The following is a 16,754-nucleotide window of genomic DNA, read 5'->3' as shown; positions in this document are numbered from 1 at the left end:
CAAGTAAAAGTGATCATTCTCCCTCTGAAATAGGTTTTTAATTGTGATTTGTTTGGATCTCTCCTTTACACTTCTCATGTTCTACTTTGTATCATACTTGTATCCATGTTTCATCCCCTACTAATTAAAAGCTCTTTGGGACCAGTGATAGTATCTAATTTACCTTTGTATCTCCTGCAGAGCCTTGCACGGTGTAAGCACTTAATAAATGAGAGGATGTAGTACCCTGAGGTATTTGTTAGGTATAGGTATGGTAGAACCTGAGAAGGGCAAAGGAGAAATCAGGTGAGGCTCCTTAGATGGACCTGTTGTTTAGAGTGAACTGTGCTAAGTCCTCAGGAAATAACAAGATTTAGATAAAGTCTAGGAGGGTGATAGGACACAAGTAGCTATAATAAACATTACATGATAAATGCACTAGTTGAGAGATAGTGTGTATTGGATAGAGCCTTGAAGTCATGAAGAACTGGGTTCAAGTTATACCTTTGAATCATACCAGTTGTGCTTGTTTTTTTAATTATTGATAATTTATATAAATAATAATAATGATCAAATTATTTTTTTATCCTTAAATTAGACACTTAAGTTGAAAAGATGTTTTCACTTAATATATAGACTATATTTAGTGTATATATCTATCCATATCGCTCTCTCTCTACACACACACACACACACACACACATATATAGTTAAAGAGAAAATTAAAGGCTAGGACATGAAACTGAATCTCTATGAACATACAGCTTGCTTTTCCCTTCTAAGTATATAATAAATTCAGCATGTAACTTTCAAAGCTTTCCTGTTTATTCCTGTTTCCTTCTAGCCTTCTTTCTGTTCTTTTTTTTGTGCTTTTTCTTTTAAAAAAAAGCTTCAGCTACCCTCTTTCTCTTTTTTATCTTTCATATGATTTTAGCTAGTGGTATCACAATTCTTCCTTCTGTCACTCCCTCCCCACATTGAAAAACAAAGAATGAAATACAAAACCCTTATAATAAATGTGCATAGGCAAACAAAATAAATGCCCACATTGGCCATTTCTAAAAAGTTATACTTCATTGTATTCCTTAAGACCATCACATGTTGGACAAGAAGTGGGATTCTTCTAGAATCATGATTGGCCATTGCATAGATCAGAGTTCTTAAATCTTGCTTTGCTTGTCTTTACGTTTTGGTTATTACATACATATACCATTCTTTTGGTTCTGCTCACTTCCTTCTCTAGTAATTCCTTCATGTTTGCCTACAAGTACAAGCTGCCTGAACACTACACCACCTGGGCATGGGCTGCCCAGGCATTGAGCTGACTAGGCACTGGTCTGGGCCTGTTTCCTCTTCTGGCTCAGGCCAGCCAACACTGGGCTCCTCTGTGGTCCTGTCTCCTCCTCTAGGTCCTGCCTGCTTCCTACTATGCCTCCTGTCTACCCTGACTTGTTTCTGCTCAGAGTCTCTGCAGGTGCTCTTCTTGTGAAGTCCTGGACTTGATGGAAGATCTCATATCAATTTCTCTTTGGTTTTCTTTTTCATTGTTTCTTCTGGCACATTTTTAGAGCTTTATGAGTGAAACGGGTTCTTCTAGGTCCTAACACCCCACCACCTTAGCCAGAAGTGGAGTGAATATAGATGGATTATGTGACCATAGGCAAGTGACTTAATCTCTCAGTGACCCTTTTCAACTCTATAAAACTATAACTTGACTATTTGTATCAGTGAGAGAGCACTTTCCTTATATTAATAAAATCATAGATCTTGGCAAAAAAAAATGCTACCTTAAGGTCTGAGGAGAAAGTTCTATGCTAAATGAGAAGTCCAAGGAAAGCTTCCTTGAGAAGGTAGCATTTAGGTTGGGTTTTGAAGAACTGGTAGAGAAAATGAAGTCCAGCTTATTAAGTTATTCTTGAATATATTTACTTATATGGGAAAAGGGCACATTCTAATTTTAATCTTCAAACCACCCCCAACCTCATCAGAACCAAGGACCTTGTAGTCTCTTCTTATTTTGTAAGATCCACAATGTCTTTATATATCAGACACTCCATCTCACACTTCAAAATTTATCCCATGATTGAGATTGACCAAGCCATTGTGTTAAAGGTCCTTTCCTTACCTAGCCTGGCTAACTAGCATCACAAAGAATTCCCAAGGAAAAGTCAGGGAAACCTATTGTCTTCATTAATCTCAATTTCTTAACTGAAGACTGGACAGTATTGGATTATCTGGATAACAGTTGTATCTTATGAAATTCCATGTAAGCATGCAAGCAGAGGCTGGTTAATAAGTTATTTCAGTAACTCAGAACTGTAATTCAAGACCAAAGGCATGCCACAAAAGAGGCTTCAGCATTATTTCAGCTCTAGTCGCCAAGTTTCCTCTTTGCTTGTCCACATTCCCTCAGTTTTCCCTCGTCTTATTGCTGTAGCTAGCATTTCTGGCATTATGTTAAAAAAAAAAGAAGTGTGATCATGGACATCTTTGCTTTATCCCTGATATTCTAGTAAAAGCCTCTAGTTTATCAATACTACATATATTTATTGATCTTGGCTTAAGAATGATGCCATTTACCATATTAAAGAGAGCTTCATTTATTCCTGTGCTTTAGTGGGTGGTTATTGTTGGTTTGGTTTTGGTTTTTTGTTTTTTTAAAAGAAATGAGTGTTTTATTATATCGAAAGCTTTTTCTCCAACCATTGATAGATCACCGTTTTGATCATTTTGATTGATTTGGCCAATTATAGTTTTCCTAATATTGAGCCAACCTTGCATTCCTGCTGTAAATCCTATCGTGATGTATATGTTAAAACTAAACAAAATCTTGGGGAGATACTAAGCAGCTGGGCTGCTTGGAAAGAAACTACAGGGTTCTAAGAGGTAGAAGTGAGGAAGAAGTACATTCCAGACATGGGGGACAGACACCTGAAGAGCACAGAGACAGGAAATGGTGTCCATTGTGAAGAACCATAGGAAGGCGAGTCTAGCTCAACTGTAGTGAAGGGGACTGGAGAGGTGGGTCAGTGCCACGTCGTGAAAGGCTTTCAATGCCAAACAGAAGAGTCCATACTTGATCCAAGAGGCAGTTGGAATGACCTGGCCAAACCTGGGCTTTAGGACAATCACTTTGGTAGCTATTAGAAGGAGTTGAAGAGGGGAGGAGATTGAGACGGGGACAACAAAGGAGAAACCACTTCTGCCTTTGGAGAGATTGTGGATAGCTTCATGGAGGCAGCAGCTTCTGAACTAAGCCGTGAAGGGTTTTTCCTAATCCTTTAGATTGTTGTAGAGCTTTTTTTTTTTTTGGTGGGGTGGTGAGGGTTAAGTGACTTGCCCAGGGTCACACAGCTAGTAAATGTCAAGTGTCTGATGCTAGATTTAAACTCGGGTCCTCCTGAATCCAGGGCCGGTGCTTTATCCACTGTGCCACCTAGCTGCCCACTTTGTAGAGCTTTGTACCTGGCCTAGTACAGTCTTCTAAAATAAGACATCCATCTATTGATGCTATAATGCCACGCTAACCTATGGACTTCCACAGTCCCATGAAGATTATAGTCTGTTGGGATAGGTGAATCCCAGGGTACTCTTCACACCTGCTGCTGCTGGTATAGAGGAGTGATCATTGTACCACCAGGCAATGCAGTGCTGTTTACAGAAGCAGGGCATCTCTACTTACTCTAGTTTTCAGTGGGTTACTGATGGAACTTGAAAGCCATCCTGAGTGACTAGGAATGGACCTCACCTCTAAGCCTCCCAACAAATGGAAAGAAATTAAATAGTCATTGTTCTTCATCTTAGATACCCATGAAAGGAAGAAGAGGGAGGGTGGGGGTAGTATTTTTATAACCCATTAAACCCCCATGCTTTTTAGACCAGCCTGGAACTGGGATCATCCTCAACAAGAGAAGGCTCTTTTCTCACATTTGCTTCTTTAATGAACTGTTGCTTTCTAGTGATCTCTTGAATCTTTGAATTAGAATTAAGTAGAAATGCAGAAAGAAACAGAGAGAGAGAGAAGAGAAGAGAAGAGAAGAGAAGAGAAGAGAAGAGAAGAGAAGAGAAGAGAAGAGAAGAGAAGAGAAGAGAAGAGAAGAGAAGAGAAGAGAAGAGAAGAGAGAGAGAAGAGAGAGAGAAGAGAGAGGGAAGAGAGGGAAAAAGAGTCCATACTTTGGCTTATACTCCTCCCCTGTCACCCTGTCAACCATTAATTCTGACAGAAAACACGGTTCCTGTTTTTTCCCTCCAAAAAGCTCTCAGCTGTTAGCAGGAGACAGCTGCGCCCTCTGGAACTAATTACAGCTGTCTGAGAGATTTAGGCTCTGATCGTAACAACTCGAATATTGCTGCTAATTTTTAACACGTACAGTTGGAAGACGTCATAATAGTCTGATATATGAGAGAATCACAAAAGTTCAGTGGTACAGCTGCTACTGGGCATCTGGCAGCATGAATTGGGGGATATTGATTGAAGAAATGGTGCCTATTATTCTTAGAGCTTTCTTTCCCAGTGACCACATGATTTCATGGAGCTGATGGGGCAGGAATGATGGAGTGTGTGTGCCCCTACACCCAGGGAACAGCTTGCCTTATGCAGATGGTATTTTTCTGCCCCTGGCACTCATGTTCAAGGCCCAACCCCTTTCCTCAGCCTCTAGGCTGCCCCTGTACTCCCAAGTCAGCAGCCAGAGCTGAAATAATACAGGGAGTTCCCCCGTGGCATGCTTTTGGTTTTGAATTCCAGTTCTAGAGTTACCAAAATAACCCACCCTCAGCCACCACTGGCACACCCACCCTGCATTTCATTAGATAATGCCATTATGCAGATAACCCAGCCTTGTCCAGGGTGCAGCCAGGAAATCTTCCATCTTCTCCTAAAGCAGGAGGGGATGAATCACCAGGACCATGAGGCCTGCTGCTGTTTGAAGCCACGTTTCATCTTTGCGGCGGCACTTTGCTAAATTACTCAAAATTATTTATCATTTGTATTTCCTAGTGATCTTCCCCCGGGAGAAGCATGGCTATCATTCAGTCTGCTCCCTCCCTGCTCCGAGAGTCCTTGGCTTCAAGAAGAAGCCATATGGTGAGGGTCAACAAGGAGGCAGAGCCCATGTGTAAAGGTTTCTGGAGTCGTCTGGTTAAGCACAGAATACGGTCATTTAGAACAGGTGAGGAGTCTGCTCCTCTGGGAAACCCGGGTGAGTTAAAACCACATGAGATTCATTAACTCTCCCAGAGCCCCCAGGACCATTGGGCAGCTGTGACCTATCTTGAGCTAATGGCCTTCTCATGTTATCAGTAAAGCACCGTTTGTCCACCTAAAGATCTATACTTTCCACTTATTCTTTTCAGTCCAGCAAACATTTACAAAGCATCTACTGTGTGTTTAACACCATGTTGGGCCAATGGGCAAGATGCAGGATAGAAAGCAGTCACAGTCTGTGCCTTCAAGGAGCTTATACTCTATTAGGGGAATATGCCACTTACACAAACAGGAGGTGAAAATGTTAAGAGTGGAGCAAGCAAAGTACGACCAAAGTGCCAGAGGAAAAAATGTCAGTCACAAGCGTGGTGCTAAGGAAAGACACCCTGGACACAGTGTTTGTGACAGGCTTTAAAGGATGGGTAAGAACTCTAAAAGTAGAGTGGTAGAAAGAGCAGTAGAGGCTTAGGGGATGGTCTGAACAAACACACAGAGCCTCTGTTGATTTTTCTTAATTTTGTTGATTCGCCAAAATCAGGATCATCATTTGTGGAAGCAAAGGTCAAATGACCAATTCAAGTTTGCTTATCGCAAGATCCTCAGGCATTCACTCAATGTTTGTGTCATATTGAAAATAATCAGTCAGAAGGAAGCAGTTGGAAGGGAGATCTATAGCAACCATTTTGGTGAGATATCTAAATAGAGATACATACACGCACACATTTATACACCTGCACAAATGAACATTGATGTACATTGTATAATTTATGTAATACATAAAAAGTGTACCACGGAAGAACAAGCAAAGTGATATGTGAAGTCCAAAGGGGAAGGGATGCTTTTCAAAGAGAAATTCAGGAGGAAGCCTCCCAGAGAAAGTGGCATTTGAGACGGGCTTTAAAAGATAGGAATTAAACAGATGGAAGAGAGAAGGTATTCCAGCCAAAGACAAGAATGTGAATAAAGGTAGAACAAATGGGAGCGGGGTGATGCAGGGGAAAGAGCAGAGAACTTAAAGTCAGGAAGACCTGGCTCAGATACTTGCTGTGTGACTCTGGGCAAGTCACTTAACCTCAGTGTTCACCTCAGTTTCCTCATCTGTAAAATGAGGATAATTATAGCACCTACCTCACAGGGTTATTGTAAGGCTCAAATGAAATTATATCATAACATTATTATTGTGGTGGTGGTAGTTGTTGTTGAATTAGAAAAATCACAAACAATGGATAGTAGATGGCACCCAGTTGCAAGGTAAGAGTTTCCAATAGGGATAGGCCATAAGAAGCCATTAAAGGGGGTAGCTAGGTGTCACAGAGGATAAAGCACCAGTCCTGGATTCAGGAGGACCTGAGCTCAAATCCAGCCTCACACACTTGATACTTACTAACTGTGTGACCCTGGGCAAGTCACTTAACCCTCATTGCTCCACCAAAAAAAAAAAAAGCCATTAAAGGATTTTGTGCAAATCAGTGACATAAACACATCAATACATAAGGAACATGTGTCCTTACGGTGGTATAAATGTGAGCTTCAGATGTCAGAAACACGCAGCTTCTTTGCTTCCAGAGCTGCAGGCAGATTGGCAGCTGTCCCCATGCCCCAATCTCTACCTGTGAGGAAGAGGGATTGGGAGTTCTGCAAGCTCTGAGCCACTGGGGGGTGGTTCCCATTGCTAGGGATTGGAGCTCCTCGTGGAGTTAGGGGGGTGGAGAAGGGGACAAGGTAGAATTTGTCTGAGGAAAAATTGGAGAAAAGGAGCCTAGGGCAGAAGCCTAAGACCTCTTACCAGCATAATATCCCAAGAGACACTTATCGGTGGAGGACAGTGTCCTATTACTTCCTTACTCTTCCTATGGGGCCTCCAGATACCAGCTAATTCAATTCAACAACCATTTATTGTGACTACGTTGTACCAGGCACTAGAGATACAAAAACAAAAACAAGGCCTCTGCCTTGGAGTTTACACTGGAGGGGAGAAGGGGGAGAACATGGACCTAAGTCAGCCACTGAATGTCTGATTTGGAAAGGACTTTCGAAGTTCTGTTGTCTAAGATGAGGGAACAGAGGCCCAGGAAAACAATGATTTTTCAGAGTAGTGGGCCAGCAGAGGGCAGAGCCAAGCCCCCTCCCCTCCATCTTGCCAGCTTCTCTTTGCACTGATTTGGATCGGAGCTTGTCTTTCTCATGCCCACCACAAAACCAAACCATCTTGCAGCAAGGGCCACAGCTCTCTGAAAACCTCCTCAGAGTTTTTACCATAGGTAGCCATGGAAGGCACAGGGAGCATCTCTCCTCTGCTCCCCCTTTTTTTTTGTGGGGCAATGAGGATTAAGTGACTGGCCCAGGGTCACACAGCTAGTGTCAAGTGTCTGAGGCTGGATTTGAACTCAGGTCTTCCTGAATCCCAGGCCAGTGCTTTATCCACTGTGCCATCTAGCTGCCCTGCTCCCTTTCTTTTTAATCCTCTTGAGGGAAAAACAAAGGCATGTGCAGGGGATCATAGTGGGTCTCTGGGCACATCAAGCATGCAAATGAGATTCATCTATATACATTTCAGAGGGAACTCTAGACTCAGTGAGTCCCCTAAGCATTCCTTTGATAGAGTTAAGGTAGTAGAAAGACAATTGAACTTAAAACCAGGTGAGACCTGAGTTCAACTCCCCTCTGCTAATATGCACTATCTGTATAACTGAGCAAGTCACATAATGTATCACTTTGCCTCAGTTTCCTCATTTGTAGAAGTGGGATAACAATCACACCTACCCCCAGCATAGATTCTAGGAGCATGTATGTAAAGCACCATATAACTTTCTGGGACATGAGATAGCATGTGAAAATGAGGGTAGAGTTTCTGGGCAACAAGGGGTTTAGGTATATGGAGATGGGATTGGTATGAGGTGGAGGGATATGCGGACACTGAGAATTCCACCAGTTACACATGTGCTGAGTCTAGGGTAGAAGCCCAGTTAGGGAGGAGGGAGGAGCAGCAGCTAGACGGTGTGGTCATTACCAACCATGCCACCAGAAATGGACCAGCACTGAGACCTGCCACTTCCAAGTGGAAAGGAGGGGAAAGAGATTCCCCGGAAGCATGGGAGTCCCACTGAGCTCAACACTAGGCAGGAGTTTGAGGATGGAAGTGTGTATGTCAATTAAGCCCTGCCTTGACTGGTCACGTATCTATCAGGTTACACTATCCCATGCCTTGAGACTGCTCTCCAATACGCTGGACATTTCCATCTGTCTTTGGGCTGGACCTTGTAGACAAATGATAATTTAGTCTCCCTCCAAAATAGAAGCCCTGCTTGCCAAGGGTGGCTGCAGCTAAGTCAGAGATGCCCCAGGAGGCTTCAGAGAGGCCTCTCCCCCACAACCCGCCCTGCTATAGCCTTTATCTCCCCCACCTCACAAGGGCTCACTGGGCCTCCTCACTTTGAAAACATGCTGGCTCGAGACTTGCCTTACTTGTTCTCAGGCCCAGATCGAAAATCTCTTGTAGGAGTGAGTGTAGATCAACTTATCTGTTTCCCAGTTAGAGGGTGTTGAAAAAAATGATAGTGTTTAAACAGTGTCAGGTGCACTTCTGGGTTACCAAACTTATGGGGAGAAAAATGTTAATATTGTGAAAGCCGAGATGTGAGTCAGTTAATCTTTGGTGTGAATTGGTGATGAATTGTTATTATTGGGGGGAATATTTTAAAGCAGATGAAATATTTAAAGTTTATAAAACTGTTCCAGAACATGTGTCTTCCTGTCATTTCTTTTCATATGTGTGTTTTACTTGGCAGCCAGAAAACAATTGCGTAGTGAAATGGAATGTGCCCTTGACGGCATTATCTTTTTGGACTCAGTATCTGTTTCAGCCCTGGCCCTCAAAGTCTTCTCCCAGCATGCACCCATTCTCCCAGGACCTCTGTGTGACAATGAGATCATAGGGTCCTCTCTTGAAGGAGAAGGAAGTGATGTTTAAGAGCAGCATAGTGTGGTGGGAAAATCACTGGACTTGGCATCAAAGCAAAGGGAGGCACCACACCAGGAGTCCCCTAAACAAAATCACAAATGCCTCCGATTTTTTCCTTTCCTTGGGATCGTCATCATCCACCTCAGAAATAATCATTATGATTATGTAAGTATAATAATAAATGATAGCTAACATAATAGCTAATAATGTGCTAAGCATTTCACAAATATTATTCATTTGATCCTCACCACAATCCTGAGAGGTAGTTGCTATTAGTATATTTTACATTTTATCATCTTACAGATGAAGAAACTGAGGCAAAGAGATGCTAAGTGACTTACCCAGGGTCACCCAGCTAGTAAGTGTCTGAAGCTGGATTTGAACTTGGGTCTTCTTGACTCTATCTCCTGCACCACCTAAACTGCCCCTGAGCTAGCTGGGTTCCAGATGATACTTTGGCATTTGTGTTTTGTCCAGATCTGTGATTTTATCCATAGGGGGCACTCCCATTGTGGAAACTCCTTTTCAGGATAAAATGAACAACTCATCCCTAATTGAAGTTCTTGGTGTTGAAGAGTACCTGGGGACTTTGAGAGGTTAAGTAACTTTCCCTGGGGTCACACAGAGTAGGAATTTACTTTTTGACACAGTAGTTTTCCTGAAGAGGTATATGTGTAAATCAAATTTCTGTTTTTTTTTTTTTTAAAAAAAAAACCTGCCACATTGTCCTAGACATCAGTCATAGACTGTCAGTGCTGGAAGGAACCTAGAGGTCATAAAAGGCCACTTCTCCCTCAATATACAGGGGAGGAAGTAGAAGCCCGGCAAGGCCAAGGCCTTGGAGTAGCTCAGATAAGCCCCATGTTACGTAGCAGAGACTCTCTAAATAACTAAGATGTTTTTAATTCTAGGAGCATATGAGCCAAGAGTTTCACTATGAATCCCTTTGTTTCTGACTTCTTCTCACTCTTCCGCCCGCTGTGGCTTTTGGTCAAAAAGCTGCTGTCATCGATTTCAGTTTGACTCGGTGCAGGCAGGGTGGTGCCCGCTGATTCAGCAGCGTCACATTTAGTGATCACAACATCCTCTCCCCAAGCGGCCATCGGCCCAGCCCCCAGAGCCAGATCTCACCCCCCACCCCCTGCAGTGCCAGAGCCCAGAGGCCTCTTCCTGGGACTGCGGCCAGACCCCATGGCCCTAAGGACAGCTCCTCACCTCCGTGCCACCTTGCTTTCTGTTGTGGGCTTGGGACCACCAAGCATGAGAACTTGCTTCTGCTGATCAAGTCTTCTCTGCGAGTCCCACTGGAGGAGATGGGGATCTAGCCTTTCCCCACTGGTCCCAAATCTATATAAGTCCTTCTGTCTCAGCCCAGGTTTCCAGAAGAACGTTCACTTCTCAAGGGCAAGGACTGTGTCATTTTGGTCTTTGCATCATCATAGTTAACACAGTCCATGGCACATGGTAGGTGCTCTAATCTGTGCTCATTAAACTGAATCTTCTTACATAGAATGGGGAGAAGAGGGACTTTGGTTAGAATTTCCTGTTAGAAATCAAGAGTTTCTTGGCTTGGGTGGAGAATACAGGAAGGAAAACGTCTCTCAGAGACATTGAGAATTCTGCCATCCTTCCATGCAGTTGTCTGGTCATCTCTGTTCAGCTGAACGCATGCTCTGTATCTGAGCCCTGGGACCTTATCTCTAGTAAGGGTCACAGACCCCTGGGTAGGGCCAAAATGAGCCAACATCACAACCCAGTGTTCCTCGATCCCCCACCCCTATCCCAAACTGGGGCCCTTTTCTTGCTGAGACTAAAGGTTATCTTGCAAAATTCACAAGGGTGGAATTGGTGGGGGGAGGGGAAGGGGGGAAAGATTAATAAGAAGTTATTAGTTTCAGGTGTACCGAGCCCACAACAAACCCAGTCACATGCAGCCTTCACACCCTGTTTTTTAGATTTTTAGAGCCGAGAATAGAGAGAGTACAATAATAAATGTGATGCTGACAAATCATTTTTCTAAAGCAAAGCCACCACCTTGGTCAGGCTTTATAGGACTTCCACATTCTGACCTCACCTTGGGCTCACTCTCCTCTCCAATTTGAACATGCCCTCCCTTCCCTGTGTCCACACACATACACACACACACTCACACTCACACTCACACTCACACTCACACTCACACTCACACTCTCCCTCCCTCCCTCCCTCCCTCCGCTATGCCTGGAATGCCTCCACTGAAATCCCATCTATCTTTTAAAGCTTTATTCAAATGCCACCTCCTCCATGAAGCCTTCCCTGATTCATCCCCCATCAGTAATGATCTTCCTCCTCACAGTTCACATGAAAATTTGTTTTATGCTTCTTTAACAAATTCATCACGTAATCTTTTGCATTACTGTTATTTGTGCTTGTTTCTTTTTCTTCTTTTGAGAGATCCTGTTTTATCTAATTTGTTTACTTCCTCCAATTCCTAACTTAGTGTTCTCCAGACAGTAGACCCCTGATAACTGTAAATAATAACTATGATAATAAAAGAACATTTCAATAAAAAATTTAGATGAAGTGACTATTTGCCCAGAGGAACACAGGTAGAAAGCGGAAGAGGGGAGAGTGGAGTCCAGCTCTTCTGACTTGCTATTGCATAGATTCACAGCTTATGAGGAGGAAGGAGCCTTTGGAGTATCTGTCTCACCCAAACCCCTCACTTTACAAGAGAAGCTGACTGTGAGGTGTTCAAAGACCTGTCCATGGTCAGATAAGTGGAAGGTGGCGCAGCCAGGATTAGCAACCAGGCTCTTGGACTCCAAATCCAGGGCTTTTTCCACTAAGCCATCACATGGCCTGCCCCATGAAATAGTCTTCTCTGCATTCCAGAGGAAGCAGATGTGCTGACCCCCAAGCCCGACTCCCTCCACACACTTAGCTCACATTTGACAAGAACAACATACCCTCCCTTCACATTCCCAAATCTTGATCATCTGGGTGTTAAGAAAGGGTGTCAAGAAAACACCAGAGGAGGGGGGAAATGGGAACAATTGACTTAAGGGTCTGCCCCCACCCTAATACATACATACTGAAGATAAAGAAAACCGCTTAAGGCGAGACCTAGCTGTGATTTAAGCACAGAGTTATTATTTGACATTTGAATTTAGCCACTCTCCTCATAGAAACAGAGCTTTTGTCTGATTAATTTAGAGCTCACAGGGTTTAATTTTATCCAACATAACTTTTTGATGATAAATATTTAGTCAGAAAAGGAGGGAAATCACCACAGGCAAGCCAGAGGCAAAAAGAGAATCAGACAGTTTTCCTTTCAAGGGCTGAACAGATGACCACATAGAAGCTCCATCACGAGTCTCACCGGCTGCCAAGGTAATTTGTGTTCCTTATTGTCCAACACAAGTAGGTCACTAAAGGGACCTTGGGAATAGATTGTCTAGTCCAGCAGTTCTCAGAGAGTGGTCATGGGGTCCCTGAGACCCTTTCTTGTGGTCTGTGAGGTCAAAACTATTTTCATAATAATACTAAGGTGTTCTAACTTCTAACATGGTCGATAATAATAACAATCACTTTATAAATATAACTCTGGGAGGTAGGTGCTATTATTATCCCTGTTTTACAAATGTGGAAATTGAGGCAGAGGTTAAATGACTCATCCAAGGTCACACAATGATTCCATGTCTGAGGCTGGACTTGAAATCAGATCATCTTGACTCCAGAGCCAGTGCTCTAGCTACTGCACAAGCCACATAAACCAAAGCTCTTTGGGAAGAGGGGACAAGGGCCTGAATCATTTTTAAACCTGTAAGGAGTCCTGAGACTACAAAGTTTGAGAATCTAGTCCCACTGCCTCATTTCCCAGAAGTGGAAGCAGCCCCAAATTTAGGGAAGCTTGCCCAGGCTTACCCCTGGGCCATGGCAGAAGAAGACCCATAGGCCTTGGCCTGGGGTCTCCTTGGCAAGCTGCTGCCCTGCTGGTTGGCCAGGGGTGAGAGGAGAAGACATCTTCACACCATCCTGTGGGAGACCACAGATTATAATGGAAAGGGTGTTAGGCTGGAAAGCAGAACACTTGGGTTTGAATGACACAAAGAGTTGTGTGACTTTGGAAAAGTCCCTTGACCTTTGGATGCCTCAGGCTTCCTTGACTGTGAAACAGGAATGATCATGCTTGTGGGGCCTCTTTTTAAATCTGAAAATGCAACACAAACAAGAAGTCTTGCTATTGCTCTGATGAGAGAAAGTGGAAAGGGCCAGCCTGAGCTTCTCAAATACCAGGACCTCCGCAGCCCTCTCCACCACCCAGTTATCTCAGGAAAGAGCCTGCAGGCCACCTGAACTCACATCAACTGAGCTCTGTAGTAACACTTTAATTATTAACAGGAAACACTCTGGGAGTAACACTTCACCCCTGAGTTGACTTTTATCAACGCAAAGAACTCCTGACTATAATTAAGCCACAGCTGCAGAAGGATCTCCTTTAGAGTGATAGAATCCAGGTTTTCTGAACTAACCCACTCAGATGGGTTGGCAGGAGTGGGCAGAGGGGCCAGGGAGATATTAAATGTATTTAGAGCAGCAAGCTCCCAGGGAGAAGGAAGGTGTAGTCAAGTAGATTTCTGCCAAGGCCTCGCTCACACATGGACACCCCGTCCCCCCCCCCAAACACACACACTTTACAGCTTTGACCAACCCCAGAGGTGAGGTCTGCAAGGAGCTGTGGAAAAGGAAAACCAGAGAGGGAATTATATGGGGAGCAAAAAAGAACTAAAAGGGGGGGGGCAAAAAGACAGAGGGAGGTGTGACAGTGGCCCTAAAGAAAGTGAAGGAGGTTAAAAAGTGTGAGAGTATGTGAAGAGTCCCAGAAACAGAAGCCGTGGGGATAAAACCTCTCCCTGTGTCCGCAGCAAATGAGTCTTTTGGGCACAAAGACACATGAAGCCACAAAGGACTTTAGTGGAACAGATGTTATTTTTCTATATTCAGTCAGGTGCCAAATCTTGTCATTTCTGTCTCTCGGGCATCTCTCCTACGTGTTCGCTTCCCTCTGTGCACACAGACCCTTCTTACTTTTCCCGGACTATTGGAACCATCTCCTCCTTGGTCTCCCTGCCTCCAGACCGTCCTCCACACAGCTGCCAAAGGGATTCTCCTGATGCCTCAACCCCTATTTAAACTCCAATAGCTCCCTATTACCTCCAGGTTTGCCACTTAAAGCTCTTCACCACCTGGTCCCTCCCTATCCTCTGCACTCCATGCACTCTGTGACCCAGTCACACTGGTCTATGTGCTCCTACTCATAGGTGCTGCTCCCCTTCCCCTCTCCTGTCCCCTCTTCCTGCAGTGCACCCTCTCTTCACTTCAAATACTGCCTTCTGTAGAAGGCCGTTTCCTCTAGATGACCTTCCATCCGTTCTGTATCTGCCGTGCATGTAACTGTTCATGCACTTGTTGTCTCCCCGTTAGAAGATACACTCCTTTTAGGCATGGTCTGTTTTCACCTTTTATTGGTATCCCCAGAACTTAACACAGTGCCTAACACATGGTAAGAAATTAATGAGTGCTTGTTGATTGATCTGTCTTGAAAGGAGTTCACACAACATGGAGTCTTAGGAGAGGTAGTTTGGTGTTGCAGAAAGAACACTGAACTTAGAATGAAAAGGCCTAGGCTTAAGTCCCACTCCTGACCTCAGTAGCCGTGGGGCTTTGCTTAAGTCACCATCCCTCTCTGAGCTACAATTTCCTCACTCCACACTGGCTTTGCCTCTGAGGATCCAGGCCCTGTTCTATGCCTTGATGGCTTCAGCAGCGGAGGAGGACATTAGTGGGGCAATGCAGACGTAAATCTTTGGAGGAGCCTCGGTACCACTTGAGACTATGAATCTGGCCCAATGCCCATCGCTTTGATTTGAATTGGTAACATTTCCCCTATCTTGCGTAAAGCTGGATGACATCAACACCCTGGAGCGGGCAGATCACTACTAGAGCAGGACAGCCAGCAGACACTGTCTTTTTCCACTGGTGATCAATGTCCTGGTTTGTCTAGACTGGAGGAGCGGCCCAGATCGAAGCCCGATTCTGCCGGGATTGTGTGTGTGATGTTTAGTAGCTGAACAGAGCAATTGTAAATGGATTGTGCTGTAATAGAACTTTGACATTTTTATATTGCTCTTGACCTTATTGACTTAGCCAGCCAATAATGCAGAGTGCTCCAAAATATCCCAACTCCGATGCAGAACACAAGGCTGTATTTCTGGCACTTGTCGGCAGTGCCGTACATCAAGGAGGAAAGAGTAGGGCAGGGCTGGCTAATGGCACCCCATGCGTGCCTTGGAGGGTGTTTCATGTGACTGATGAATACTTCTTTCTACACTTCCAGAAATCTACATTTCTGTCAGCTCTTTGCGCAGGCCAGGAACAGATGCTCTCTGAGGAGGGCCAGAGGCTGCAGACTAACCAGCAGCCACTCGTTAGTGGGGAGGAGCCGGAGGGGCAGGAATGGCCAGCACGGCACAGAAAAGAACACCTTAGCAAGAGCATTAAGGATGAGCCGTTTCAAGCCACTTTTGGCCACCCTGAGAAAAATGGCTCGACATGAGTATGAGATTGCAGAGAAGTTGAATTTTCTTTCCCATTCCCGTGAAAAGGGAAGCCTTGCCTCACCTTTGCCACCGACTAGTTGTATGATCTGGGCTGGGCCTTCCACCGCTCTGTGGCCCTCGAATTCAGGGATGTTATGATTCAGTGTCACATCTGGGATCCCATGGAGAATGGTGGCCGCAGTCTGGGTCAGAGAACTGTTTGGTTGCCAGAGACCTCGTGAACATCCTCCTCTTGGGAACCATCTCAGCAATGAGTCTGAAAATGAGGCAGGCATTGGCGGGGGGCGGGGGGGATTTCTCCTAAAGAAATGGGCATGGAATCTGCAGTCGCTTAGTCTGCTGGGTTTTTTCTAAGGATCAGTACCATTCTCCTTACAAGGTGCCACTTTATTGGCTTTCAGAAGCTGAAAAAAAGCAGAACTTTCTGTTTTGTCTTTCAGGTGGATCAGAGGAGAACACTACAAATACAAGTTCAGCCGCCCGGGGGGAAAGCATGCTGCCGAGGGGAAATGGTGGATCCGGAAGAGAATTGGCCCCTACTTCCCTGCAGTCAATCTCAAGGGGCTAAAGGATTTCTTTAAATCAAGGGATTGGCCTCACCCAGGACACAAATAAAAAGACAACCTTCCAAGTCTTCTCGTTATAATTCAAGTTTTACTTTTCAATAAAGCCCAGAAGCCACCCTGCATTTGACTGCTCATTTTGTAGGGTCACAGAACGCCACATTGGAGCTGGAAGGAACTTTAGAAACCCCCTAACTCAGCCCTCACATCTTACACAGGCTATCTCTTAGTCACTCTATAGGCTTTGCGGACTCTTTCCCAGCACTGTTAGCTGCCACCACAGCCACCCAAGTCCACTGAATCCCCAGTCCTGGAAGCACATGAAGAGTCTTGCATGCTTCTGGCCTCTATTCCTGGTTCTCCATGTCCTCCCTAGAGATCTTTATGGTCCACATGCAGATTTCTGTGAAACATTAGACTTGTTAGAGTCCTGGTGTTAGGGC

At 44.5% G+C, this 16,754-nt stretch overlaps 1 protein-coding gene across 1 annotated transcript in view; it reads left to right on the top strand.

The window, feature by feature from the left end:
• Window positions 1-16,434, top strand: part of LMF1 (lipase maturation factor 1) — a 710,851-nt gene extending 694,417 nt beyond the window's left edge. The window contains 1 exon segment of the mRNA XM_043976446.1: window positions 16,189-16,434. Within this exon segment, the coding sequence (XP_043832381.1) occupies window positions 16,189-16,363 (175 nt within the window). The 3' untranslated portion in view covers window positions 16,364-16,434.
• The last annotated feature ends 320 nt before the right edge of the window (window positions 16,435-16,754 follow it).

This window comes from Dromiciops gliroides, chromosome 1, assembly GCF_019393635.1.
Source record: "Dromiciops gliroides isolate mDroGli1 chromosome 1, mDroGli1.pri, whole genome shotgun sequence".
Taxonomy (NCBI): Eukaryota; Metazoa; Chordata; class Mammalia; order Microbiotheria; family Microbiotheriidae; genus Dromiciops; species Dromiciops gliroides.
This window is presented reverse-complemented; position numbering and strand designations above follow the sequence as displayed.